This window comes from Crocodylus porosus, unplaced genomic scaffold (genome assembly GCF_001723895.1).
Source record: "Crocodylus porosus isolate Cpor-Errol unplaced genomic scaffold, CroPor_comp1, whole genome shotgun sequence".
In the NCBI taxonomy this organism is placed as follows: domain Eukaryota; kingdom Metazoa; phylum Chordata; order Crocodylia; family Crocodylidae; genus Crocodylus; species Crocodylus porosus.
Window position 1 is genome coordinate 5,652,808 of NW_017728921.1, and position 26,450 is coordinate 5,679,257.

Genomic DNA, 26,450 nt, shown 5'->3' on the forward strand with positions numbered 1-26,450 from the left:
CTCCTCCCCCCCGGGGCCGGGAAGGGGCAGGGCTGCCGGGCTCCGCTGCCTGCATCGAGCCCTTTAAACATGGCGAGCGGGGCACGGCCCTGACGGTCCGGCCTCCCTCTCTCCCCTAGGCAAGACCATGCCCAGGCCCCGCGCCGGCAGCGGGGAGGCGGCGGCGGACGGCGCGGAGCGGAGGTGCGGCGGCCGACCCAGGATGAACGGGGTAAGGGTAGGGGAAGGGCCGGGCCGGGGTGCGAGGAGCCGCCCCCGGCTCGAGCAGGAAGAGCCGGGCTGCGGGCTGGAGGGCTACAAGCAGCAGGGCTAGGGGAGGCTTTGTGTCAAACGCTCCCCGGACGGAGAGCGCCCCACCGCCCTGGGCAACCTGCTCCCGCCTGCTGAGCGAGGTCCTCCTGATAGCTGGCCTCGCCTTCCCTGGCTGCAGCCCGAGCCCATTGCCCCTTCTGTCATCGGCCCCCACTGAGAACAGCCCAGCTCCATCCTCCCCCCTGCAGGGAGCTGAAGGCTGCCATTCAGTCCCCTCGGTCTTCTCTTCTGCGGGCTAAATCAGCCCCGTCCCGCAGCCTCTCCTCACCAGGCCTGTCCCCCAGCCACTTCCCCTGCTCTCTGCTGGACTCTCTCCAATGTGTCCGTGTCCTTTCTGTAGCGGGCGGTCCACCGGACTCCGCATGCGGCCTCCCCAGTGCTGACTAGAGGGGAAGAATCGCTGCCTCGACCTGCCGGCAGTGCTCCTGCCGATGCAGCCCGGGGTGCTGGTAGCCGCCTTGGCAGCAAGGACACGCTGCTGGCTCCTATTCACCCTGTCACCCCCAGGTCCTTTTGTGGGTGGAAGCCCCCAGGAGATCGAGGCAGACGAGAAAACCACCTCAGTGCTCCTTGTCACGATGCCATGCTCCTTCGAGCCTGCTGAGCTGGGCACCGTTGGTCCTTGAAGTGTCAGCCTGGCGCAGCGCTCCTGTCAGTGCGTGCTGGGATGGGTTAAGGGTTTCCTCCTCAGCTTTCCTCTTCTCTAAGATTATTTGCAGGGCTTATCTATTTTGGGGGGAGCAGGCGAAGGCTGAAAGTCCTAACTGGTGCCCAGGCTCTTCATAAAACAGCAGTTGGCTTCTGGCAGTGACACTTAAAAGCCCGTCAGTTTCCCTGATGGTTTTCCCTCACTGCTGCTGCTAGTACAGAGTGGAGCAACATGTCCAGCCACTCCTCTCGTGTCTGAGGGGAAACTGAACTAGAAAACCTGGTTCTCCCAGGTAGTCGGCCATCAGAGTTGTCCCGAATGAAAACCACTTTGCCATTCGGTTCGCTTCTGGGTTATAATTTAGCTGTTTCAGGCCCTTGCCTGGCAGACAGGCTCATTGAAGTCCCTGCCTGAGGCGCCACGTGTGCTCAGTGGTCTGTGGAGCTGGCTGCAGCAACCGGGCCTGGATGTGCGACTGATCTTTGTTCCTGGCTCAGACGTGCATGTACTGCTGCTATCCTTGCAAAATGTACTCCCCCCACCCCTCTGATCTGGCTTCAGCGAGCTACAGACACAGCACTGAGACTGGCCGTTTGTATTTTATAACTGAGTAGTCACTGGGAACAAATAGTACTGTTATTTTTGTTGTATGTCCCTTTTTAATGGCTAATGCTCGTGTGCCATAATTCTGGCATACCTTTATCCTTTCATTAAAGTTCCTTTTAATCTATGGAATTTGTTGGATGAGTTTGAATCTGACAGCCTCTTCCAGTTGCTAAGATCATTTTAATCTGGCCAAGTTGCACTTGCTTATCAAGGCACTGGGGCTAATGAGTCAAAATCTTCTTATGATTTACAAACTTATTAAATGCTGGTGGTGGAGGGAACCGATGAGTGTTCTAGGCTTCTCAAAGTGGACCCTCCCTGCACAAACAGCCTGTATAAGGGACTACTTGCAGTAGACTGCCTGCTCTCCCAAGGTCTGCTTGGCTCATTTTCAAGGAAGATGAATATGCTTTGTGTCTCCATGGGACTAAATGCCCAGCTGAGTTAATTTGTTTGATTTGGTGGGGTGAATAAAAGTCTTACTTTTCATAGACATTAGGGCTGGAAGGGACCTCGGAAGATCTGCTCCCAGAGATATCGTCCACTCATAGTGCCAAACTGAGATGTCACTCAAAGATGACTTCAGACCTCTGATTTTCCTTTCTCTTTTCCAAATGCCCAATATGTCATTAGCAATTATGACACTTAAGTCATCAGCCCAGTGATGACATTTACCTTCACTGAAAAAAGTTTGCATCTGTGCAATCACCTCTGACATCCCAGGCTTGGGCAAACCTTTGTTGCACTGGTAACGCTTCTGAGGACTTCGCTGTAAAATCAAAGCTGAGATTCTCTAAAGTACAAAGAAGGAAAACTTGTACCAAACTCAGTGTCCCATGGTGCTGTGTACCAGCCTGGTCTTAGCATGGTAGAAGAAAAAGGTCGTAATTGAATTTTGCATGAAGCTGTATATTGGGAAGAACTACTTTTGGATTCCAGCTCTGCTTTACTGCATTCTACACTGAGCTTGTAGAATCATTTGCTATATACCTGGCAAGTTGTAAATTTTGGAGCACACTGCTTGTACCATGCACCGACAGTTCCCAATCTGTGGTACGCAGGCAACTGTCAGTAGTACGCATTAACAGACCTATTATAGTTACCTGTATATGACAAAAAATTGCTGGTGGTACTTGTATTGTTTTAAATTGGTGGTGCATAATCTGCCAGTTTGGGAACTGCTGCTGTGCACTGTAAATATCTTTAAATGTTGCTACTAGCCAAACACTCTTCCTGATCCTGTAGGTATCAGTGATTTTGTTTCTTTTTTTTTATAGGAGGTATTATTGTACTGTTGGTATTAAAGAAAATTCCCCCAATTAATTTTAGAGAGGAACACACAAAGGGGAGTGGGTGAAAGTACTGAAAAGAAATTCCCAAACCAATTTTAAAAAGCCTAGAATGACCATAGCCTTATTTCTGGAAGGATATTAAACTCAAAATAATGGTAACATATTATTCTGAGTCTCTGTCCTGTGGTAGATGCAAAAATAACCAAAATGCAATGGTTTGTTGTTTTTGTTTTTGAAGAGATTTTAAAAGAGAGAACTTTAGATTTGCCCCACCTGCTTTTTTAAAGGCTTTTGAGTCCAAATTCTGTCCCCAGAGTAGCATCTGCATCTCTTGTTTAAACTACTTAATGTTGTGTCTGCATTAGAATACAGAATTATATCCTAGTGACTCACTCAAATAACCTAATAATTTGTTCCAAGGAAACATTTCTGTGCTGCAGACTTGCAGGGCAAGTTCTGTACAAACAATTAGCACAGTTCCAAGGTTTGGATACAGGTGGCCATAATGGTAAGGCTGGTGTAGCCTCTGCTTTACAGCTGAAAACTGTACCGCTTCAACTAGCTGTTTCCTATGTAGTATGTTATAGAGACCAACTGGAGGCTTGAGCCTGGTGATTCCTGCGATGTACTGATCTTTGTGTGGGTTGTTTTAGGAGAACGTATTTATTGGTCAGTCCAAAATCTACACCTACCTGAGTCCTAACAAATCTCCAGGTGCTCGTCCTCCACTTCAAGAAGAAAACTGTGTCATGCATCACGAAGTGAAGTGTCAGGGCAAAACAATAAATGAAACGTGCAGAAAAGGAGATGGTAAGATTGACTTTTCAGTAGGTTGCTTGTGGCTTAGGATATGTGCCTTCTCTGTAAGCTTTGTTTCTTTAAACTTTCAAAATTGGGGACAGCTTAATATTCTCTTGTAAACCATCTGCTTTCCCACTCCCTTTTCTTGCAGTGAGCTCCTGGGGAGGTTTGTAGCCATTTGGCAGCTTGTCTTAAAATATATAATTTATCTGCTTGGGTAAAAGTTCTCTTGTTTTGTCTCTGCTTATTTGCTTCCTTGCCCTGGGTGTAGGATTAATAACTAGTAAATTGACACATTACTATCCCATAACCACAGATCACTTCGCAGTTTGAATGGGTCTCCTTAGCTTTAGTAAGCGAACTGTTTTTTTGCATGAACCTATTTACAATGGAAGATGCACTAAGGAACCACCTAGGCTAGAAAGATTTGAAGGAGCGGAGGAGCTAATGAATATCTGCGCAGATAAAGTTGAGAGGGGGGAAAAATGGATTCTGAGACTAGACTATCTTTTTGTCATGTAAAGGAACATGTAAAGCTATGCACTAGATGGGACTATTGCACAAATCAATTGGAGAATTTTATACCAATCTTTGTTAAAGGTGCAGGTCTTGTGGGGTATTAGCTTTTCTGGCATAAAGGGTGAAAAGGCTTAAGGACTCCAATTTGCATGCATCTGGGTTTTTGAATGGAACCAAGCTGACATGCTTCTTGCATCTCTTCCTGCCTGCATGGGACTTTGCGTCTGCTCAAAGTAGTTGTACTATAACTTATTACTAGGATTTCTTACCTACTACGCATCCTTTAACACAGGCTTCACACTTCCCTTAAATAGAAAATAAACTGAGCCAACCCTAAGTCATGCTCGGCTAACTACAAATCCATCAACTGAGAAAAAGGATGCATTTTTTTATTTCCTGGCCTAAGTGTCCACAGTGGACTGGGACTGACCCAGGAGATAGCATATTCTACCAGAATAAGATCTTCCCCCTTCAAAAATAAGTGCCCTGAGGATGGTAAGCACATTCAGTTTGCTTGCAGTTTGACAGCATGCGGGTGCCTGTTTCAATTCTGTTGGAGACAGTGGAAAGACTAGTGCTGACTTCAGCAGGGACTGGACTAGGCCTCTAAAGGTGTACGATTCAGGCTGTGATTTGGCAAAGTACTGGAGCATGTACTTAAGCTGGAGCAAACGTGAACTCTCATTCCTCTTCAGTAAAGCTCTTAACTCTAAACATGTTGACTTCTTTATTTTTTTAAATTGGGCTTAAGCACATGCTTAAATTGTTTGCTGAATCCTGGGCCATTGTAGGCGCCTTGGCTATGTGAAGAACTAGGATGTTATCTCTGATGTTGACCTTGAATCTTGCCAGAATCCTAGTCTTTCACCATCACTCTCGGACTGCATTTCTTTGAAGCTAGCAAAAGGTAGTACCAACTACAATACATAGCTTTGCAACCTTGTACAGAAGACAAGGAGAGAGGGTTTTTTTTCTGTTTGTTTTTTCCTTTTCAATCTTCGTTTTTTTCCCCATGCTCTTCATTAGCTGGTATTGGCTGCTGCTTTAATGATAGCTGCAGTCACTGACAATGGGACCGCAGTGTTCCAGCCGACTGCCACAGTCACTCTTTCATTGGAGGCTATTGATCCTGTTCTTGTACCAACTTCAAAATTCAGTACAACAAGCTTACTGACTTGGCAAATTGTCCAGTTGTTACAAGACTCCCTGTGGATGCATGTTGGGACTTAAGAATGCTATCCAAAGACTTTTCTAACTTGCTGAAATACCTGGGCTCCAGTCTTTCCCTGCCCCGCACCTTCCCTTTGTACCCTGTAGGGTTATGATCATAATGCAGAAAGGAGAGCTTGTTACAATTTGGCCTGATTGACTTCTCATTTTAAGGTCTAGCAGAAAAAGAGCATGATGATTCTGCTCTCCTTCCCATTCCTATCATTTGACCCAGATGAAATACAGGTTACACATTCTTAAGGTTTTAGAATGCTTTGCAGTGTAGAAGAAAATAAGGCTAGAAAGCAATTTAGTCCATGTCCTGTGTGTGTCTGTGTATGTGTGTATATATGTATGGTTTGTTTGGGGTTTTGTTTTTTTTTCTCTATCCACAGAAAAAAGAAATGCTGGTAATTCAATAGAAGGTGCTACAAAACCAGAAGACCAGAAAGATAAAGAAAGTGGGTGTGATTCTTCAGCATCTGTTCCTAATCAAAATCAAGAAGCTGCAGAAACTCAAAAGAATATGCCTCTGCCTTCTAATAGTACTGATGCAGCAAAAGCAAAGCAAGCTCAGAAGAAGGTGGTTAAAGCAAAAGGACCAAGGAGAAAGTAGGTGACCTATGGCATCATACAGTGTCCATATTCCATTTGGACAGCTTCTGGACCAGCGATGTCTTATTTCATGACTCTAGCTCCTAGATGTTACAATAATATCTTGGATTTTTTTTTTTTTTCAAGCAAGCTTGTAGCAAGGTTTTCTGCCATCAAGACTTGGATCGTGTGAAATATGCTCTAAAGAACAATATTTGTGTGTGAACATTGTACCATAGTATTAAAATGCAGTTTTCAAATTGCTTTTTACTTTAACATTCACACTTTTCTGGCTTGCATATTAATTGGTGAGTGTTTTCACTAATCTTTACCAAAAGGTACTAACAAGTCATTCAGGTGCATGCCTTTTGGGTATAAAATTAGATTCTTTTGCCAGATCCAAAGTATTAAGATAATATTACAGGCAGTGGTTTTGCCTCATTGGTTTCTCTACTCATGTATGCGTCCCTTTTGCGTAGTTTAGATGAAGGAAGTTCTAGAGCATCTTGTTGAGGTGCACCTGCTGTGCAATAATGATTTGAGCTAACCCGCTGGGCTTCCAGAGGTGTCTGGTTCTCTTTTCTGAAGGGTTTGTACTGAAACACTAGTGCTTTTAATAAAGTTGTGGGGGGGGGGAAAGGGATGTAGCTTTAAGATGTTGGCTTGGGATGAAGGGTGCAGGTAAAAAGCTTAATTTTTGTTCAGGATGGCCAGCTTATTTTTTCCAAGTATCTGTCTTGGAAAATAAAGACTTTTTAACACATTATCTTGGGTTCAGGCTGTGCTGCCAGGAAGAAGCTGAACTATTTGTGTATCCCTTCTCTCCCGCTCAGAGCACAAGGAAAAACCTCACAGAATCGAAAAGTGACAGATTATTATCCTGTTAGAAGAAGTTCCAGGAAGAGTAAAACTGAACTACAGGTATGTGCGCTGGTTACCTGTGGGATTGAGCCACTTCTCCATGCTGCTAGTCAATTGAATTCTTGAGGATGTGTACGGCTCTCTGTTATCTATAACATGGTTTATACAAACAAGGCACAAAAATTCAAAGCATCGCACCAGTAATCCTGATGTGTATTTTTCCTAAAAGAGAGGAACAGTGGAAAAAACCCTGGCCATACCCAGTTCACGCTTTCTTTCAGCATCCACTCTATGCCACTGTGACGCAGGATACTGGGCAAGAGGGGCCTTTGGTCTGACCCAGTAAATGGCAGTTCTTATGCCTTCCAGCTCTTTATACACCTATTGATAGTGATTTGACTTTTTTTTTTTACATTGATTTTAATTCTGTTTAGAAAAGTGAGAGTGCTAACGGAAACGCTTCTTGTTAGCTGAAAGAAAGGCATATCCGAATGGCAATAACTTGTGCATTTGTCTTTTTGGCAGACTGAGGAAAAGAAGAGAATAGATGAACTAATTACAAATGGGAAGGAAGAAGGAATGAAGGTAACAGCAATGCCAGCTCAAATAGCACCATGCAGTTAGCACTATTCATTTTGATGTTCATACGTTTAGTTTAATTCAAAAGTAGATTATGAATTTTACTTATTTCAAAATGTTGCAGCGTCACTGTGAGTTCCTGTTTTCTGGAAACTAACCCAAGAAGCAGAATGCTTGTGGTAGGGTTACGAAGTCTTCATCTGAAGTTGTTGGGCAGCACTAGTAATATGCCCTTCAGAACTGTGCATCTGCTCATTCGGAAAGGAAAAAAAGTAACTCCTATATTGTGATATAAACCTACGCAACAACAAATGAACAGTGTCAGAAGTCAGTTTTAAAGTTGGCTTATACTTTATTGCCATGCCAATGGCTCTTCCTTGTGGCTTTTGGTGGTGGTGCCAGTGGTAGTCTTAGTTGATTCCACAGCCAGTGGCAGTAACTCTGCTGCTTGGGACCTTTGTTATTTTCTTCCTTGACTGTAAAACGGATATAACCTTTGAAAAGGCAGAGGGTTTATAATTCTTGAGCCTGTCAATTTGAAAATAATCTTGCCACATAAGATGGGATCAGTGTTCTGGAAATGGCTTGATATTCACCTTGAACAAGTATTTGAAGAAATTTCAGAGTGCACCAGAAGACTGTGTACCTGAAGTGTTGTGTTGGTGTTAACAAAGCAACAGTAGGCTGATAATGGAAAACTTCCCATGGGCATCTTGGCTTACCCCATGTAATGGTGAGCTAGATAACGTAGTAGGGAACATGCTACTGAGAGCAATTGTGTATTTTCAGGCAACAGGACTAGCTTCCAGGATGCATGTTTTCTTATTTCTCTAATTAATCTACAATGCAGCAAAAATGAATGCTGGTTTTGTCCTCTATATTGAAATGGGGAGACTAACGTATCCCAGTAACACATCACCATTGCTATTTAAAAGAAGAATACTGACTACCCCTTTTTCTCTGCAGGTATAGCTCTGTTGACATATTAGACTCCCTAGAAAACTTTGTAATTATGCATCTTGTAATTTGTGGCCATATCCCTAAGCCTTGTCTTTACTTGCTTACACTCTGATACTATGCAGTGTTACTGCGCTGTATTTATATGTGCTGGTCTTCTACAGTGGCAGTGTTTGTCTAACAGGCGCATAGTCCCTTACCAAAAAGTAATATTTTTGGGGGTTTCTTTTCCTTAAAATTGTTTAAATGTTTTGCTTCACTAACTGACCTCACTTTTTCACAGATTGATTTCATTGACGGTAAAGGGCGAGGGGTAATCGCTACCAAACGTTTTAATCGTGGAGAATTTGTAGTAGAATATCATGGGGATCTTATAGAGATCACTGATGCTAAAAAGCGAGAGGCTGTCTATGCACAGGATCCATCCACAGGCTGCTACATGTACTATTTTCAGTACCTCAGCAAAACGTACTGGTAAGCCTCATCTTTTTTCCCCTTCTTTTCCTTTAAGCTGAGTGTAAGAATGCAAAAGGTGGGTGAAGCTGTCTATGCTACTGAATTATACAGTTTATTTTAGCTAGGTTAAAATTTTCCTAGTTCAAAGAAACAGATCAGGTCAAGTCCTAAGACTTTTCACTTTTTCTGAAGCATCCAAAAATGTGTGCTGGACCACTGTTAGTAGAGTGGCAGGTGGCTCAAGAAACAGCTCAAACTAGAGGATGGAGATCAGGATGGGGATTGAAGTCTGGATTTGACCTTCAACTGTTGCTGGCTTTCTGACTAGTTCTATTGACATCTCTTTCATCAGATGCTTAGAAAATATTTTGCTCATGAAGATTAGTGAGTAAAGGATGATGTGTTTTTACAAATTGGAAAAGAAATAGCACCCCTGTAAAAGAAGGCTTGGTTCCTACTAGGTGGTCTGCTCCAGAAGAAGTTATTTTGGAGTTAAGATTCCAGCCCTCTAGCATCACCATCACCTCTTACCGTGCCATACCTCAATATACATGGTCAGGGAATATTCAGGGTGTTTTAGTTTTTTCTAGTTCTGTGCTAGCTTAAGGTATGCCAAGCTGTGGTGGCCAAGAATATAAATCCTACTGAATGCCTCTGCACACAGTCACCTGAAAGTGAAACTGAGGATACCTCAGCCACTACTTTTCAGCATGCTGGAAACACAGGTCTTGCTGGTGGTATTCAGGGCATCCTCAGCACTTTGTCACTATTTTATTTCAGGAGTTGCCACTTGTGGAGAGGCAGCAGGTGGGCAGGGCTTGTAAGTGGGGCTGAGTTAATGTGCTACTGTAGTATATGTATACCCTGGGAAGATTTGCTGAAGCAATTTTGGGAGGCTTGATGTTTGCTGGTCTTTCCATCCCCTTTGGCACTGTCTGTTGTCAGGCCTCGTGTTGACTCTGCCTACCTTCTTTCTTTCCTTTTAACTTTTTCAGTGGCTATATTTTTAGACTGGTAATTTGACTTGTGCCATACAGCAGTCCTGCATTCAACATGTCTTTTTTTTTTTTTTTCCTGTTATTTCAGTGTTGATGCTACAAAAGAGACTAATCGTCTGGGAAGGCTGATCAATCACAGCAAATGTGGCAACTGTCAAACAAAACTTCATGACATTGATGGTGTACCTCATCTCATCCTGATAGCTTCGCGGGACATTAAAGTGGGTGAAGAACTGTTGTATGATTATGGAGACAGGAGCAAGGCTTCCATTGAAGCTCATCCATGGCTGAAACACTGATTCATCCTCCTTTGGCCTGACTGCTCTTGAAGGGAGTGGATGGATTTTTTTTCAGCTCTCCTAGTGGACTGCTTCTATGTCTTAACTTCTTTAAAAACCATTTTTGCTCTATAGCATTTAAATGTTACAAGTTTCCAGGCAAGCTTGAACACGTGACCCAAGATGACAAAACTTACATTGTAAAGAAACCTGAACACTTTTTTGCATCTAGAGTGACCTGTGCTGCATGAACATGCAGTCAATGACTTCTGCAGTTTAAAGGAATCTCTTGGGTTGTGCTTCTCCTTCTGGCTCTGAAGTTTCATGCCTTTTTTTTTTTTTTAGGAAGAGAGATCTACGTAGCATCAGCTTTTATGACAATAGATGTATACCTGTTCTCTGACTCTGGTGTCCAATAGCGTGACTATCTGTAAGACTCTTTAAAACCTAGTGCTGATGGGCCAGGGATGCCAGTGTGGCAGATTACTGTTCTGTCATTCTGGCTTTTCCAGCAAGGTACCTCTCATTGAGGACAAAATCTCTAAATGCACTGACACTAGAGGAATGAATAGCTAATCTAGCTACTCTCTCCAGAGAGGCAACTTGAATCTGTGTGTTGCTGATCTTGTACATGGCAGGCTGATTAGAAATGTGAAGGGAAAGCTTACAGGTGATTTACTATGAGGACTTTTTTTTTTTTTTTTAAAGTTAGTGTGTTCTGAGTACCTTTTCTGTAGCTGGTGCCTGGTCTGGAGGGGTTGCTGAAAGGTTTTTAAAGAAACAAAAACTAAAGAACCCCTCTCCCAAATGTATTGCTTAACGATGTTGTTTAGCCATGTTGAGAGTATTTATTTACTGTGAATGCTGGAAATTAGGGAATAAAGGGTTCAAAATATGTATGCTCTTCTTCATGTGCAGCTTCAATCAGTAGGGGAGGAGTTCTACATGAAGAGGTAGATTCCTTAGAGCCTAGTCCTGCCAGCTCTTGATCGCTGTCTAGTTCCACTTTTGGAAGTTGAGGATGCTTAGCATCTAGCAGATTGTGCTAAGAGCATTATAGGTTTGGGCTTAGTATAGTTTGGGTTCTGCAGTGGTATAGGTGGCCTATACAGTAGAGGCCCTTACAATAAAGGTGAACTTATCAATTGAAATTTTTGCCAAGATGTGCTTGGCATGTACATAGCTAATGATGGCCCTGGGCTATCAGCCACATTTGCTGCTAGATGTCAGCAAGAGATTCTGTGGCTCTATTAATGTCCTCTGCTTCCCCGTGTCTCCAAGGCTGCTGCTCCTGCTGGCATCATCCAGGACAGTTGTGTACGCTTGCCTATGTGATAGGCTGTAGAGTAACACCACCCTGGCTGTGCATTTCAGCAGCAAAAGGTGGCTTGGTAATGTATTTTAAGAGTGAAACTTGAAGAAAATATCTAAAATAAAATATATTTATTAAGAATGAAATGATTGCTGTAGTACCTGCCTCTGTCTGAACAGTTTCTTAAGCAAGCTGTGAAAATGGTCTAGTTCTTAATACCTTGTACTATCCATCCCTCTTTCCAAGGCATGCTTAGCAAGGAGGCTGCGTGTGCTCAGTTAGCTTGACCACTGTTTAAGCTGAGTTGAACTGGTGTTCAAGTGGAAGCCACTTTGCAGAGGCAGCACTACGCTTCCTCATATTCTGTAAAGAAAATCCAATTACTGATGTAGCTCCCACTTCAGAGACCTTCCACTTACAGCAGACTCCAGCAAGTAGGCACACTCTCTGAGAAGCACACCTCCATGCTAGTCTTTATTCTGCCACTAGCTTACTCTGATCTTGTTATATTGCTCTTCATTTCTCTGTTGCTTGTTTTATGAGAGGAGGATTCTGGTACTGACCTACTTAACTTTTCTTTATTAAAATTTTTTTCAGTTTGTGGTTTGTAGAGTTCTACAGGCACTTGAGTGGTATAGCTGTGCAACATGGTAATAAAGCTAATATGACACTGCTTTCATACTATGTCACACTGACAACATGTAGTTGAAAGGGAAAGGGGCCCTGTTTTTACACATTCTAGTCTGGCTTCTATCGTCTAAAAAGGGCCTGCAATGCTGCATCCTGACTTCCTCGCGACCCTGAAAATAATGTGACAGCTTCATATAGATAAATACGGGTGACCTGTGCATTACTTATGGAAGCAAGTGCTGGCCAGTAGACCATGCCTTGGTTATTGTTTAATTTGCTAAATGTCAAGGGTGTTTGTGGTGATGTATCCCTGTACAGCTACCAATGGCAAACCTGGCTGTGGGTATTGGGCAGGGAATGCTTGAGGAATTTAGCAGTTGGTGGAAGGTAGCTTGGGATAAATATCGAGTGCATTTAATGAGTCAGACTAACATCCATGGCAATGAACAGGGTAGTTAAAACACTCCTCCCCTTGTTAGTAAGACCCATTAACAACAGCATTGGGAAATACTAGTAAACTTTGCAGCTGTAGCCTATGCAGGGCTCTCCCTGTTCTTGGACAGGGCTCTTGGATCCATTTAGTACATTTGTGCTGACTACAGCCAGTCAGTCGGTATCATCTCCCTGTTCTTTACTTACAGCAACTTTTAATTTTTTAACTGCAGTGGAGCTGACCTCTAAGGAACTGTCTCTACTTCTCAAGCCAAGGATGTTGGCTCCCTTCTGAAGGACGCTGAAGCTCTGTCCCTCCTGTGTAAGCCGGTATTCCAGAATACCTCATTCTAAGCCCTTGCCTCTATGAACAGCCAGCTGTTCCTAGCATACTCCATCAGAGCAATGCAGGAGTGATGTCATGTCTTCTACAGCTGAGTTACACCTCTCAAACCTCAACATCAGCTACTTGAGTGATGGTCATGCTATAAATAGGAAAAAGTACTTTTGATATTGCCTGAGTGACCTTACCTCACTGTGGCCCCAGGTCCTTAAATACACATAGCAAAAGCGAGACCAAAAGTGTAGTGCACGTAGCAACTCCTTGATGGCAAAATCATTGTGGCTCTTTTCTCCACTGGACTGGCAACACACGGAGTCTAATTTTTTATGGTTGACAGCTTTGTTGCTTTTGTTAATATTTCATTGCTAATAAATGCACCCATAGGTGCCTGTAGCATTCTACCTTCTGCAGAATCTGATTAACGTTCAGTTTCATGGTTGGTTGGGTCGGATGGGACCTGAGCAGATCAAGTCCAACCCCCAGCCATGGCAGGAAAGAATGCTGGGGTCAAACAACCCCGGCTAGGTGATTATCCAGCCTCCCAAAAAGACCCCCAGGGTAGGAGTGAGCACCACTTTCCTTGGAAGTTGGTTCCAGATCCTAGCTGTCCCGACTGTGTAGTGCCTCCTGAGATCTAGCCTGTATTTACTCTGTCAACTTATGGCTGTTATTCCTTGTTACTCTGGTTAGTGCTCGGGGGAACAGGGACTCTCCCACTGCCTGCTGGTCCCCCTTGGCCAATTTATAGACAGCCACCAATTCCCCTCTCAGCCTTTTCTTGTGGAGGTTCAGGTCCTGTAGCCTCTCCTTGTAGGACCCACTCTGCTGACCCCTGATCATGCGTGTGGCCCTCTGGACCCTCTTGATGCTGTCCACATCCCTCCTGAAGTGTGGCACTCAGAACTGGAGGCGGTACTCCAACTGTGGCCTGACCAGTGTTGCATAGAGGGGGAGGATCACCACCCTGGACCTGCTCATGATGCATCTATGGATGCACAACAAGGTGCAGCTGGCCTTCCTGATCATTGGTGGCTCATGTTCAACTTGGAATCAGTAATGACTCCAAGATCCTTTTCTGCCTCTGTGCTGACTAGAAGTGAGTTCCCCAGCCTGTAGGTATGCTGCTGGTTCTTCCTCCCTAGGTGCAGCACATTGCACTTGTCAGTGTTGAAACTCACCCTGTTCTCATCTGCCCACCCCTGTAACCTGTCCAGATCTAGTTGCAGTCTGTCCCTCTCCTCTAGTGTGCCCACATCCCCCCACATTTTAGTGTCATCCACAAATCTGAACAAGGTACTCTTCACCCCCTCGTCCAAGTCGCTGATGAAGATGTTGAACAGTGCAGGCCCGAGGACCGAGCCCTGGGAACCCCACTGCCCACATCCCTCCAGGTCGAAAATGACCCATCCACCATCACTCTCTGGGTGCAGCCCTCAAGCCACTTTGCGACCCATCTGACTGTAGGCATCGATGCCACAGTTGCCTAATTTTTTAATGAGAATGGGGTGAGAGACAGTGTCAAAGGCCTTCCTAAAGTCCAGAAATACGTCCACTGTGACACCTGCGTCCAAGGATTTTGTGACCTGGTCATAGAAGGCCACCAGGTTGGTCTGACAGGGCCTGCCTCTAATGAACCCATGTTGGTTGCCCCTGAGTATAATCTCCCTTGCTGGCCCCTCGCAGATGTGCTCCTGGATAATTTTCTCAAAGAGCTTCCCCAAGACTGAGGTAAGACTAATGGGCCTATAGTTTCCTGGGTCCTCCTTCCTCCCTTTTTTGAAAATGGGGACATTGACCCTTTTCCAGTCCTCTGACACCTTGGCAGAGCACCACGAGTGCTCGTACAGCTGTGCCAGGGGTCCCGCAATGACCTCTGCTAATTCCCTCAGCACTGTAGGGTGGAGATAGTCAGGACCTGCTGATATGAACACATCTAGTCCCACCAGAAGCTCCCTGACTAGGTCCTCACTGACCCTGGGCCTGGCTGCGCCTCCCCTGTGTCCATCAGGGATCCTGGTGTGGGGGATGACCTGGTCCCTGCTCAAAAAAATGGAGGCAAAGAAATTGTTAAAGAGGTTAGCTTTGTTGTCTGGTGCGACAACCAGATTTCCTCGTGTGTCCTAAAGAGGCCCCACATTACCTGGTACCTTCTTTTTACCCCCTATGTATTTAAAAAAGTTCCGTCTCTGCCTTAGCCTTCCTAACAGCCCCCCTACAATCTCAAACAATGGAGGTATCCTTGGTGATGGCCCCATTACTAAGTACAAATACAGACATGAACTGCCCTACCTCTGTCTACTACTAGCAGATAAAAGGTAATCATGAAGCTTCAGGATTCTCTTTTTCTGTTTTGAGAACAAGTTCATACTTTCAATTCTAGACATAACAAAAACAATGAATAATCACTCCCAAATCTGAATTCAGGTTAAATAACTGTTGTCCTGCTAGATGTGGAACTTGATTAGAATGAGTACAAACCTCAAAATGTTCTTGCCTACTCCTTCCTCCCATTTCTCCTTTACCTAAACCTTTCTAATGTGTAATTAGCATCCCCACATGCTATACAATCTGAAGATGCAGTTTCTGTTACTTTCTGGGAAAAAGTCACTTTTTAGAGGCCTCCTATTCCCATCAATGTGGGAAGTAGAAGCAGCTCTGCAACTTGAACATATATTTAGCACACCTCAAAAGTATCAATACTATCTTAAATCCTATGTGTTCTCAGAATTGGCTTGGCATAGGAAGTAGTAGTGTAACTTTCCAACACTGCTGTAATTTGGTTCATTGGAGAGAGCAAGTAATTCTCTCTCTGTAGTCAGCCAAGTCTTGATCTTTTTTTCCAAGGTGCCAGTTCCTATGAGACCAGGCCACCATGCTTTACTTGTTTGTGAGTTCCCAGGAACTGGCAACTACTAGCTTGCATCTGTTTCTGGGTCACGTACAGCGGTGGTGTGCTAATTAAGGTCACTGCAGAATATTCCAACGTGTTAATATTGAGCAGATTAGTCATAAAACAAATACCTAGAGGAGGAAGAAAGCTATTGCTGTAGATGGTGTAAATCTAGCAAGTGCCAATCATTTCAGCATGGTAAGCTCCTGTGGAGTAGGTGTTTTTAGATGTCAGTGAATGTATTTAATATAGGATGAAGCCTGTGTGCATCTTCAAAAGATTGTGAACACTATTCATAAAGACTTATCCCCTAGGGATGTCTAATGGGAACTTAGAATCCTTAGCAAGAAGAAAATATTTTTAATACAAATGTACGAAACTCTTTTTTTAAAAAAGCAGCAAACTCTGAAAGTAATAATACAAATAAACAATTGTAACAGCAGGCCCATTCACTGGACTGATGTGGATGGTATGCTTTCCAGTACTTCTTTCTTTGACTCCTTTTGGACCCTTAACCAGTGCAACATTGAGCAGAAGGGGGTTATTTGTGCATCACATTCATTTTCCCTGTTTAAAAAAGAACCTGCAGGGAGAGAGAGAGAAGAGAAAAGGAATAACATACAAAAGGGGAGGTTACAAAGATGTGTGGAGCCTGCCCTGCCAATGTATTCAGGTACTCTAAGGCTATGTCTGAAGAATGCTGGCACCCAGAGCCACTCAAACTCCATTGTAACAAAATCTCCAGAGATAGTCAGTGCATCAGCCTTCTAGCCCTATTTTTAAAAGAGGAGGAATAGTCTTTTGACCCACACTGCTTTAATGATTCATTCTGAAATACTGATGCTTTGTGGAACGAGGACTCGGAACCCAGATAGGAAAGAGAACTTAAGTCTTGCAGAGCCTAGTATGCATGTCTTATAACAGGGATCTTAACTGCAGACCTTTTCTTGCATCTAAGATGGCTTGGCTCCTATAGGGTGCTTTTCATAGCAAAGCCAAGCCTCCTTTTCCTGTGGTACTAGCGAGCATAGGAAGCATCAGCACTGTGGTTCAGTAGACAGGATGTAGGGCTAGTAAGAAGGAGAGCTGGGTTACTTCAGCTCAATGGCAGCCCAAACTTTTTGGCAGGTGCGTCACAAATTAACTCCTGTGTTCTCCCTGAGTGCCACTCTGATCCCCTTCCCCCACCAATTTGCCACTCTGCTTTCTGTCTGACTTGTGCCACACTTGTGGCACACATGTTGCAGGTTGTCCATCCCTGCCCTACCTGCTGCTGTGACCTCAGGTTAGTAACTTCCTCTGCTTCCTCCTTCTAGGACAACACTGACATTTGCAAAGAGCTTTGAAATCTAAGAACTGAAAGTACTAGGGAAGTGCTGAATATGTTGTATTGCTACTTTGCTGTCCTAGTAGCTTATACAACTCTCCAAAGTGACAACAGCTCTAGGAATATGAAATCTATACCATGTTTAGATAAGTTTGCTAAAACTATACAATGAATTGGCCTGGAAGCATGCTTAAGACATCTTTCTTTTTGTGGTACTGCTACCACTAAAAAGGCATTGGGTAGCTTCTCTCAACACTCAGGCAAAGCATTTAATCTGATTTTTGTCTAATTCAGATGACTCCTGTTGAAAGATTAACTCGCATAACAGCTAAACTGACAAGATAACTGACAGTTTAGCTGTCAAAAAGGGAACTGCCAGCTGCAGCAACCTGGACCCATTACTCTCTAGGAGCTGCAGGGTTGTGCTGCATCAAAGTGCTAGAGTGCCGAGGCAAGCAACATTCTCTGTGGCTTCAGTGGGTGGTTTGCTTGTTTTAGGATTCCAGCCTCAGATCTTTGTTTTAAGAGAAGAGAACGGCATCCAACCAGTCAGCAGCAGTTAAAAATCCGCCCCATATTTCCTTTATGTTTGGAGTTTACCCTTTCACTGCCAAAAGCAAGCAATGATACTTACAGCCGTCTTATGATGGTTTTCTCTCGGGCCTTGCTTGAGTCTGGTCTGGATTCCTCTTCCATTGGCCTAGCCTGGTCCTCTGTCTGAGAAATTATGCCACTGTGAAGAGAAGGGAATTTCCTTTTTCTTCATGCTACACATGCAGCTTCACTGTACATAGTAAACCTTTTCTTTATTTTGGCAGCCTGTGGCACCTATGCAGCTTATGATTAATAGACTGCTGTTATTTTTTGCCCTGCTGTGTTGGATGGATATGCTGTCTTTGTATCTTTTTGCAGGTCAGAATGATTTTAAGGGTGGTCAGTCATTAGAACAGGCTACCTAGAAACTGGACTATCCATCCTTGGAAGTTTTTAAGGTTTGACAGAAACTTGGCTGGGATGATTTAGTTACGCATGATCCTACCTTAAGCAGGGGGCTGAACTAGCTGACTTTGTGAGGTCCCTTCCAGTCCTATGAATGTCGCAATAATTTTAGCCTGCTGGAAAAAAAACGCCACTAAGAATTGTTTTGCAGAACAAGGAAGTGCGTGTTGTCATTGTTGCTGTGTCCCCAGCCCACCCTTTCTGTATGGTCTGCTCCCAATATTCTACATAGGTCACTGCTTCTGGTGTCGGTGTTCAGCGAGTATGTGAAACAGCAGCACCGTGGTTCAGTACACAGGATATCGGGCTACTTAGGAGAGCTGGGTTAATTGAGCTCAGTGGGAGGGACTGCATTGTGCAACTGAGATGGGCTCATCAATTCAGGAACTTGACGGCCAGATTCTGTCTACATAACAGGCATTTGTGTGGCCGTTGGGAATCAAGTCCGATCCTATTCCACCCTGCTGAGTTCCTCAAAAACTGCTAATATGTCTACTTTTTGTCCATCTTTAGCCTTGGGCCTAAATCATAAGCCTTTTGCTTTAAGAGGCTTTTCAGGATGGAACATAATCATACTTCAGCACCTAAGCACCACTCAGACATCTCAGAGAGAGAATTGGAGCTGGCCCTTAGTTTCTATTAAAAGATAACCTCACTTTGTGCTTATAGTGGACCATGCTTATTTTTACTGGGTACAACAGAGTAATTTAGATCATCTTTCCAAGAGCCCCTGGACTAGTCACTATAAGTGTAACTGCCAAATATGCACCAGGAGGGCTATATTGTTTAACACATGGTGTGGACAGGTGCAAGACTGATACATCTGTACAATGCATAACAGAGCACAAAACATGGCCCTCACTAGTGAAGACCTAGAGGCTTTGCTAGCGCAAGATTTTCACTGGTTAAAAGCCAAACATGTTGTAGCAGCAGTGATGTAGCCTGTGTATTATGGCTTTATGTATCTGTTTTGCTGGACATGTTGGTATTCGTGTGAGCCTGGCCTGACTGTTTAGCTGAAGATCTGTGAGGATCAAAGCCCAGATCTCAGCTGTGGTGGCCACTAGGCAGTTAAGCAGTACTGTTTGCTCTGTATATTGAAAATGCTTCTTCAGCAACATGCAAGACTGAAAAATCAGACAGTCAAATAAGAATCAGATGCCTGACAAGACTCTGAGTAGGCTGAAATCCTCTATTGCTGTACACTATGTAACAGAACAGTCTAGCCTGTGATGCCAACTTTGAGGATATGGGTTTTACAATAGCTGTGAAACAGTCACAGGCAATGTGTAGAGAGGGCATGCTGGCCAGGAAGTGGGGGTGCCAAGAGAAGCACCGGCCAGTACCCCCTGCTGAGATTGGCACCAGCTGGGGAGTGGGGGTGCCGAGAGAAGTCACTGGTGTTTCTGGGGTCAGGAATTGGCTGCTTGGGGACCACCCCCCATTGGCAATCAACCGCTGGTGCCCCCCTAGATTCAGGAGGCACCAGCCGCCCATGGAAACAATCCTTTAAAACATCATCTATTAAAAACTAACAAAGATGCCTCTTTTTAAACCCTGTCCACTTACTAAGACATTATCTTGTGAGCTTTAAATGAAGTATGTGACATTTTGTACCACCAATCAAATTATATGGGATGTTCCAAAACACTGGTTTTCTTTTGAAGGTCCCATATTTATCCTCTTCTTGCATGCTACTATTTCCTGCAGTTTCTACTTTTGATTGCACTATGCGAGTTCTAGGGAGGAATGTCTTTGTTTGGCTCCCTGAGCTCCTCATGGAGAGATGCCTATGCAAATAATTTCATTATTTTTCTTTGACTTGCTGGGAATGAAAACCACCACTGCTGCGATTGGTGGGTAATCCAAGCGCTACATCTTAACTCATGATCCACTTGTGTATTAAACATTCACAGTGTTAATTTTTAACCTGGGTGTCAGAGGTGCATAACTAGACTGGAGAGTCACAGGCCAAATGGGCTGTTAATGTGCTAGCTTAGTCCAGCGTATCAGCTGAGTGGGGGGGAGGGGCCTTCACTACACCATTGGCAAAACTGCTATTTGAGCAGGAAGATCTGAAATGGATGTCTTGACTTGTTACAGATAGTGCATGCAAGAAGTATTTATAACTTGTATTACGTTGTTCCCTCATATGAGATCAGGGCCTCAACCATCAAGGCACTTTGCAGAGAGGCCAAAAGGTAGTCCTTTCCCAAAGAGTCTGCAATCTAATCTGATCAGACAAACAATGGTGGGAGTGGGAACAAAGCGAGGGACAGACCCTGTCTCACTCCACTGTTGTTGTTCAGGGGCCTGTTCCCTGGACTATGCTACCTCACCTGTGATGCTTTCTCGATCGGAATTTTTGGGTGGTGGGGGGAGAGGGAGAAGAGTGCTGTTTTGACAGGAATTTAATACATAAAAACTCTTCTCAGGCTTCAGCTAAGCTTCTTTCATTCTGAAAGATTCCAAAGAACGTGTCAATTGCACACACAACATCCCTGGAGGCACCTGTGAGGAGCCAAGGCAATAAAGTAACTAGCATTCAGTAGTCTGCAGAACAGTGAGGAGGGAAATCTTGTCCAAGGCCAGCAGGGAAAACTCTCTTTTCCTATTGTAAATATCCTGGAATACACAGAGACTGGTTTTCATAGAAATCAATGCGTACAATTACTATGACTGCACGTGTGACTGGGTATTTGCCACATGGCCAGTCAAGCATGCTGGATTTGTGTGCCCAAATACTCAATCTGCACATACAATTAATTGCATGTAGGCATTTCTTTGTGCAATTACAGGCTTCTGAAGTCATACAGAATAGACAAGACTCCAGTTTTAAAAGGTAGCTAAGAAACCTTAAGAAACCTCTAGTCCCAGATCTCTCTCTGCTTATCTGTTCAGTCTCAGACTGCAGTCTGTCAGGGCAGGGAGTCTGTCCTGGGATGTCTAGATGGTGTGTAGCATGTTGCAGGTTCTACATCAGACTCACAATAGCCCCTCTCAACAGTTCTGCAGAACAACAGAGCTTGGAACCAGTTGCTCTGAACTGCTAGGATGACTTACTGATTTACCTCTTATAGCACTGGAGCTCCTCCTGCACAACATGAAGCTGAGCTTTCAACTGGTTCCGTTCTTGCAACACATCTTCCAACTCTTGCAACGTGAACCGTGGGCGATTTGGATCGGTGAGATCTATTACCATCTTGTCTGGGCCCAGGCTCAGCTGTAAAACAAAAAAACAATGATTTGAAAGTTAAGCAACCCAAGAATGCAACCTGCCTCAACGAACTTATGGACAGAAGCGGGGCTGTTTTTCTGACAAGAAACTGGGCATAGGAAGAAACAGGAATTCCTTTTTGCTGTCTGGCTACCCAATGAGCTAATTGTTTCGATGCAAAACTACCATTCTCTCTTTTATTAGAGAGAAGGGTAATTTCTCTTTAATAAAACATCTGTGGTTAGGGGCCGGCTGTGAAAGCACCTAGTGCAGCACAGCCCCTGAAAAGTGGGGCAAAGTTGGTGCTAATTATCCACATTTTTAACCACGGAGACCTGAAGTGCAAAGAGACAAAGTGATGTGGCCAAGGTCACAGCGGGATGTTGCAGAAGAGCTCCGATTTGCACCGTGCCCCTCCGAGCCCCAATCCCGAGTTGTACCCACCCACCCATCCAATCGCTCAGGGTGGGGGCGATTTGCACCCACCCTGCTGAGGTTTCCACACCCTTCCTGAGTGGGGCAGAGCCCACACACCGGCTTCTCTTGGCCTGGGGAGTCGTGGAGGAGGACGAGAAGGAGGAGGGCGGGGAGCAACCCCTGCCCACAACAGGTCCCCAGCCCTCGGCCCGACGCACCTGGTCGCGGGCGGGCCGGTCCCGCAGCGCCCACAGCTCCCTGCGCAGGCTGTCCCGCTCCAGGCGCAGCTGCTCGGCCGCGCGGCTCCCGCCGCTCACCAGCGCCTCCAGCAGCTCCAGCACCCGCACGAGCTGGAACTGCAGCCGGGCGCGGCGTGCCGGGTCCCCGCCCAGCGCCTGCAGCTCGCGGCCCAGCGCGTACGAAATGTCGTACACGTCCTCGGTCCGCAGCTCCTCCGCGCTCTTGCCCAGCGCGCCCTCCTCCTCTTCCCCGTCATCGTCATCGTCATCATCTTCATCCTCCTCCTCGTCCGCCGCCTCTTCGGTCTCCGCCGCCGCCGCCTCCTCCTCCCGCCGCTCCCGCATCATGGCGGCCTTAGGCCAGCGCGCCTGTCTGTCCGGCGCCGCACATTCGTGCGCCCCCGAGATCAAAAAATAAAAAAAATAAATAAATTATATCTATTTTTTCCTTCCCCACAAGGGGCGCTGGTCTTTCCCCCACCCGTTTCTCCTCTGGCTCCTCCTCTTCCTCCTCCAGCTGGCGAATCGGCGCCTCCCGATGAGCAGTGCGCGGAGGGGTGGGACGGAGTGGCGCGAGGCGGAGGCGGTGAGTGCGGGGGATGGGGCCGAGGCTCGGCGTTGCGGGGGCGGGCGAGCGAAAGACTGGGGTTAGCATGTGCTTCGTAATGCGGGGGTGGCACACGTTACACTTCGCGGGGGTATAGGGGGCGTCATACGTTACACTGTGCGTGGGGGAATGTGTGTGGGAATGGGGGGGGTGACACGTTACACTGCGCGGGAGAACGGGGGGGTGCCACGTTACATTGTGCGCGGGAATGGGGGTCACATGTTACACTGCACGGGGGAACGTATGTGGAAATGGGGGGTGATGGTTACACTGCGTGGGGGAATGGGTGACGCGTTACACTGCGTGGGAATGGGTGGTCACATCTTACACCGTGCGGGGGAATCAATGTGGGAATGGGGGGGTCACACGTTACATTGTGCGCGGGAATGGGGGGGGTCATGTTACATTGTGCGTGGGAATGGGGGGCACACATTACATTGCATGGGGGAATGTATGTGGAAATGGGGGGGTGACGTTACACTGTGCGGGGGAACAGGGGTGACGCGTTACACTGCGTGGGGAACGGGGGTGACGCGTTACACTGCGCAGGGGAATGGGGGTTCCAGAGGATGTTGTGCAACACCAGGGTCCTGCCCAGCCAGGGGGGAGGGCCATGATGGGGAGGGGGTTGGGTGTGAGGCCTCCCTGGCTGTTTGGAGCCCAGAGCTCGCTGCTTTGGTCATTGCAGGAAAAACCCTCCCTCCCTCCCTTTCTGGTTTAGCTCCCTGGGAGGTCACCACTACGCCAGGAAGCCTGGCCAAACCCAGCTGGTTTGGAGCAGATGTAGGTAGCAAGTGCCCCCCACTGAAAGCAGCCTGTGGGGAGCAGCTCGCTGGTGCCCATGTGTGTTCTTTTGCCAGCTTGGCTTGCCCTGCTCCAAGCGGGAAGCCTGCCGGAGCTCCTTCATGCCCAGTCGCCTTCCCCAGGGGGGTTGTGGACTGGAAACCCATTGGGAAGTCATTTCAGGCTGGGCCCATTTTCATTAATTTTAGACAAACCTTCATAAGCTCTGCAAAGTGTAATAAAGCGTGATTGTGAGGAAGTCTCTAATGTTCTTGATATTAATTGGACAGCTGCCCTACTGGGTCAGAAAAGTCCCTCTAGAGTACGAGAAGCAGACCAGTAGTTGCATGGAGGTTTTCAGTCTGCATGAAGAGTTCTGTAGCAAGTCCTGAGTAGGGGGTTATAGCCTCACCCTTTTTTAGCTGTGTTAGCAGGCAGGTGCGTGCTGAGAATTTGACCTATCTATGCCCCATGTGTTTGGCCAGTAAAATGGGGCTCAGCCTGCAGTGGAGTGTAGACAACCCATTAACTTTTGGGATTTCTGCATGAAAGAGAATTTCCAAGCAGGCTTGTTAGTGGTACCTTGCAGAGTGCACTTCTGCATGCAGAACATTACCAATGACTCGGATATGTCTGATGCTTGTATTCTCTCTAGAAAATGAACGATTGGGCACCCATAGCGAAGGAGTATGACCCCCTTAAAGCAGGGAGCATTGATGGGACAGATGAAGAGCCGCATGACCGAGCCATCTGGAGGGCCATGTTGGCACGGTATGTACCCAATAAAGGGGTGGCAGGTGATCCCCACCTCACCCTGTTTGTAGCGAGATTAAACCTACAGACCACAGAAGAGAAGTTGAAGGAAGTCTTTTCCCGGTACGGAGACATCAGGAAGATCCGCCTGGTGAGAGACTTGGTCACCGGGTTTTCCAAGGGCTACGCGTTCATCGAGTACAAAGAAGAGCGTGCTCTACTGAAAGCCCATAGGGATGCCAACAGGCTGGTTATTGACCAGCATGAGATATTTGTGGACTTTGAGCTAGAAAGGACCCTAAAGGGATGGATTCCCCGGAGGCTTGGAGGTGGCTTTGGGGGCAAAAAGGAATCTGGGCAGTTGCGATTTGGAGGACGGGACAGACCTTTCCGAAAGCCCATCAATTTGCCAAATATGAAAAGTGATTTCTACGGAGAGGGACCAGCGGAGAAGAGAGAGAGGAACTGGACTCGGGATGCAACAAGGGACTGGAGAACCAGAAACCGAGACCACGAAAGGAGCAGGGACAAGAGAGGGCCAGAAAGGGAGCGATCCTGGGGTTGGGGAGAAAGTGAGAGGGAGAGAGACCGGGACTTCAAAGAGGAAAGGAGCAGAGAGAGAGAGAGGAAGGAGAGAGACAGAAAAGACAGGGAGAGAGACCGGAGCAGGGAGAGAGACCCCAGGAAGCAGAGAGCTGATGACAAACACAGGTAGAGAAAAAAAGTGTCTTTACTGAAGGTAGGCTGAACAGTAACATGCTACAAGTTTGGGCCTGGGGCCTGGCCTCTCTGTAATAGCCTGAACTCAAAACTTCTGAATATACCCTTGAACTGTAAGTGGGACTGATCCCCAGCCTCAGAATGTTGTTCTTGTCTCTCTGGCTTAAAAGATAGTAATTGGGATGCTGTGAGCTTCCACCTCCAGAGAAGCCCTTATGACGTAGTACTATTACGGGAAGGCGGGGAAGGTACAGTACGGGTGCAAAATGCCACAGGTCCATTAATTACGGCGAACTCGGCTCCTCTCTCTGGCTTACTGTTCTGTAAAGGTTTTACTGGCAGGAAAGGTAAATGATTCCAGCAGTAATTTGGCTTCTGGGCCTTTTATACACAGAGCAATTTTGACAAGTCCCACATGTTAAGTAACAGCTGTCTTTTCTTTGGTTTTTCTGAGTTTTTCTCTTTTGCTACATGTTAACATAGTCTTTTTGTGGGAGCAAACCTTTTTTCTTCCTGGATGCCAGGACTGGTGTAATCAGTCACCCTTAAAGTAAAGGCAAGATCAACATTTCCCACAAACACGATAGAGCCCAATTATGTTATAACACAATCCCATTTGCACAGTGGAGTTACCTGTGTAGACCCATGTATTATTTTAGGGTCATAGGTTCAGCCTTGGCCTGTCCTTTATGCTCAGTTTGGAGCAGAAAAAGCTGCAGCTGGCAGCAGTGTCACATTCCCAGCACTCCAGAAAGAAGCTGGAATGGCCATCCCAAGCAAAAGTGCTAAGGCCATTCACTGATTCACTTACTTGAGAAGCATTAGGATTGATATGATCATTAGCAATATGCATTCTTGACTCACGCTGTGGGGAGTAATAGGCAAACATGCATTAAGAAAGACCATGTATGAAAAGAGAGCTTTCTCCCTTCTTTTGTTCAAGTCTCAGTTAACCAGCACAACTTACAGCCTCTCACTGTGGATATAAATAAGGGAAGATTTGTAGGCTATAGACTAATTTCCACCAGTCACTGTAACTATGGCACATCCCAATAGAAAGTCCATGGAGATTTCCCAGTAGAAGCAAAGTAATGGGATATTCATCCAAATACATTTTTTGTTTTGTTTTTAGAGCCCTATTTTTCAGGAGGGTGTTGCTAGGGGAGCAGACATGCTGAGTGTTACCCAACAGTCACAAAGCCAGTGAAACACTTTTGTACCCCACAGCTGGCATTAATTGGTGCTAGAATGATGCAACTTGTCTATTGTCCTGCCTTGTCTCCTGCTGTCTCTGTACTTGCTCTTTATTGCTGAGAAAGCACAGCTTCAGGGGTTCCTATTGTGCAAAGCGGCAAAAGGCTCTTCTGTGCCACACATACTGTAGAGTCAGGAAAGCTGGCTGTAACAATTAAAAGCTCTAGCGGAGGCAGAGCCAAAACATGATATTCTTTTACACAGTTAAATCCTAATTGGTTCAGGTTTTTAACTCAGTTTTGGGAAATGGGGCACAGTACTGTTTACACCACAACCATTCATATCTGAACTGGTTCCCAACTCTTTTACAAATGTCATATACATAGAGAGACTCCCTGGGCCAGAAGTGATGTATTCTGCATCCAGTATATTGATATCATAAAGAGGAAGGCTCAGTTCAGAACACACCAGCAACA

The 26,450-nt window shown here is 45.7% G+C and overlaps 3 protein-coding genes across 3 annotated transcripts; 2 read left to right on the forward strand and 1 right to left on the reverse strand.

Annotated features, from left to right (window-relative positions):
• The first annotated feature begins 40 nt into the window (after nucleotides 1-40).
• On the forward strand, nucleotides 41-12,096 carry KMT5A (lysine methyltransferase 5A). Its single transcript, XM_019538892.1, has 7 exons — nucleotides 41-211; nucleotides 3,513-3,669; nucleotides 5,784-6,000; nucleotides 6,816-6,903; nucleotides 7,369-7,428; nucleotides 8,663-8,853; nucleotides 9,922-12,096. Exons 1-7 carry the CDS (start codon nucleotides 128-130, stop codon nucleotides 10,130-10,132), a joined length of 1,008 nt encoding a protein of 335 aa, XP_019394437.1. The 5' UTR covers nucleotides 41-127; the 3' UTR covers nucleotides 10,133-12,096.
• Nucleotides 12,097-16,197: 4,101 nt separating this feature from the next.
• Nucleotides 16,198-22,280, reverse strand: RILPL2 (Rab interacting lysosomal protein like 2). The gene is made up of 4 exons (XM_019538899.1): nucleotides 21,897-22,280; nucleotides 21,116-21,267; nucleotides 17,680-17,778; nucleotides 16,198-16,301 (listed from the first exon to the last, which is right to left on the reverse strand). The coding sequence occupies exons 1-4, from the start codon at nucleotides 22,263-22,265 to the stop codon at nucleotides 16,277-16,279; spliced, it is 645 nt and encodes a 214-aa protein (XP_019394444.1). The 5' UTR covers nucleotides 22,266-22,280; the 3' UTR covers nucleotides 16,198-16,276.
• Nucleotides 22,281-22,395: 115 nt separating this feature from the next.
• SNRNP35 (small nuclear ribonucleoprotein U11/U12 subunit 35) lies at nucleotides 22,396-25,335 on the forward strand. The gene is made up of 2 exons (XM_019538897.1): nucleotides 22,396-22,503; nucleotides 23,963-25,335. The coding sequence occupies exons 1-2, from the start codon at nucleotides 22,456-22,458 to the stop codon at nucleotides 24,773-24,775; spliced, it is 861 nt and encodes a 286-aa protein (XP_019394442.1). The 5' UTR covers nucleotides 22,396-22,455; the 3' UTR covers nucleotides 24,776-25,335.
• Nucleotides 25,336-26,450: the final 1,115 nt, after the last annotated feature.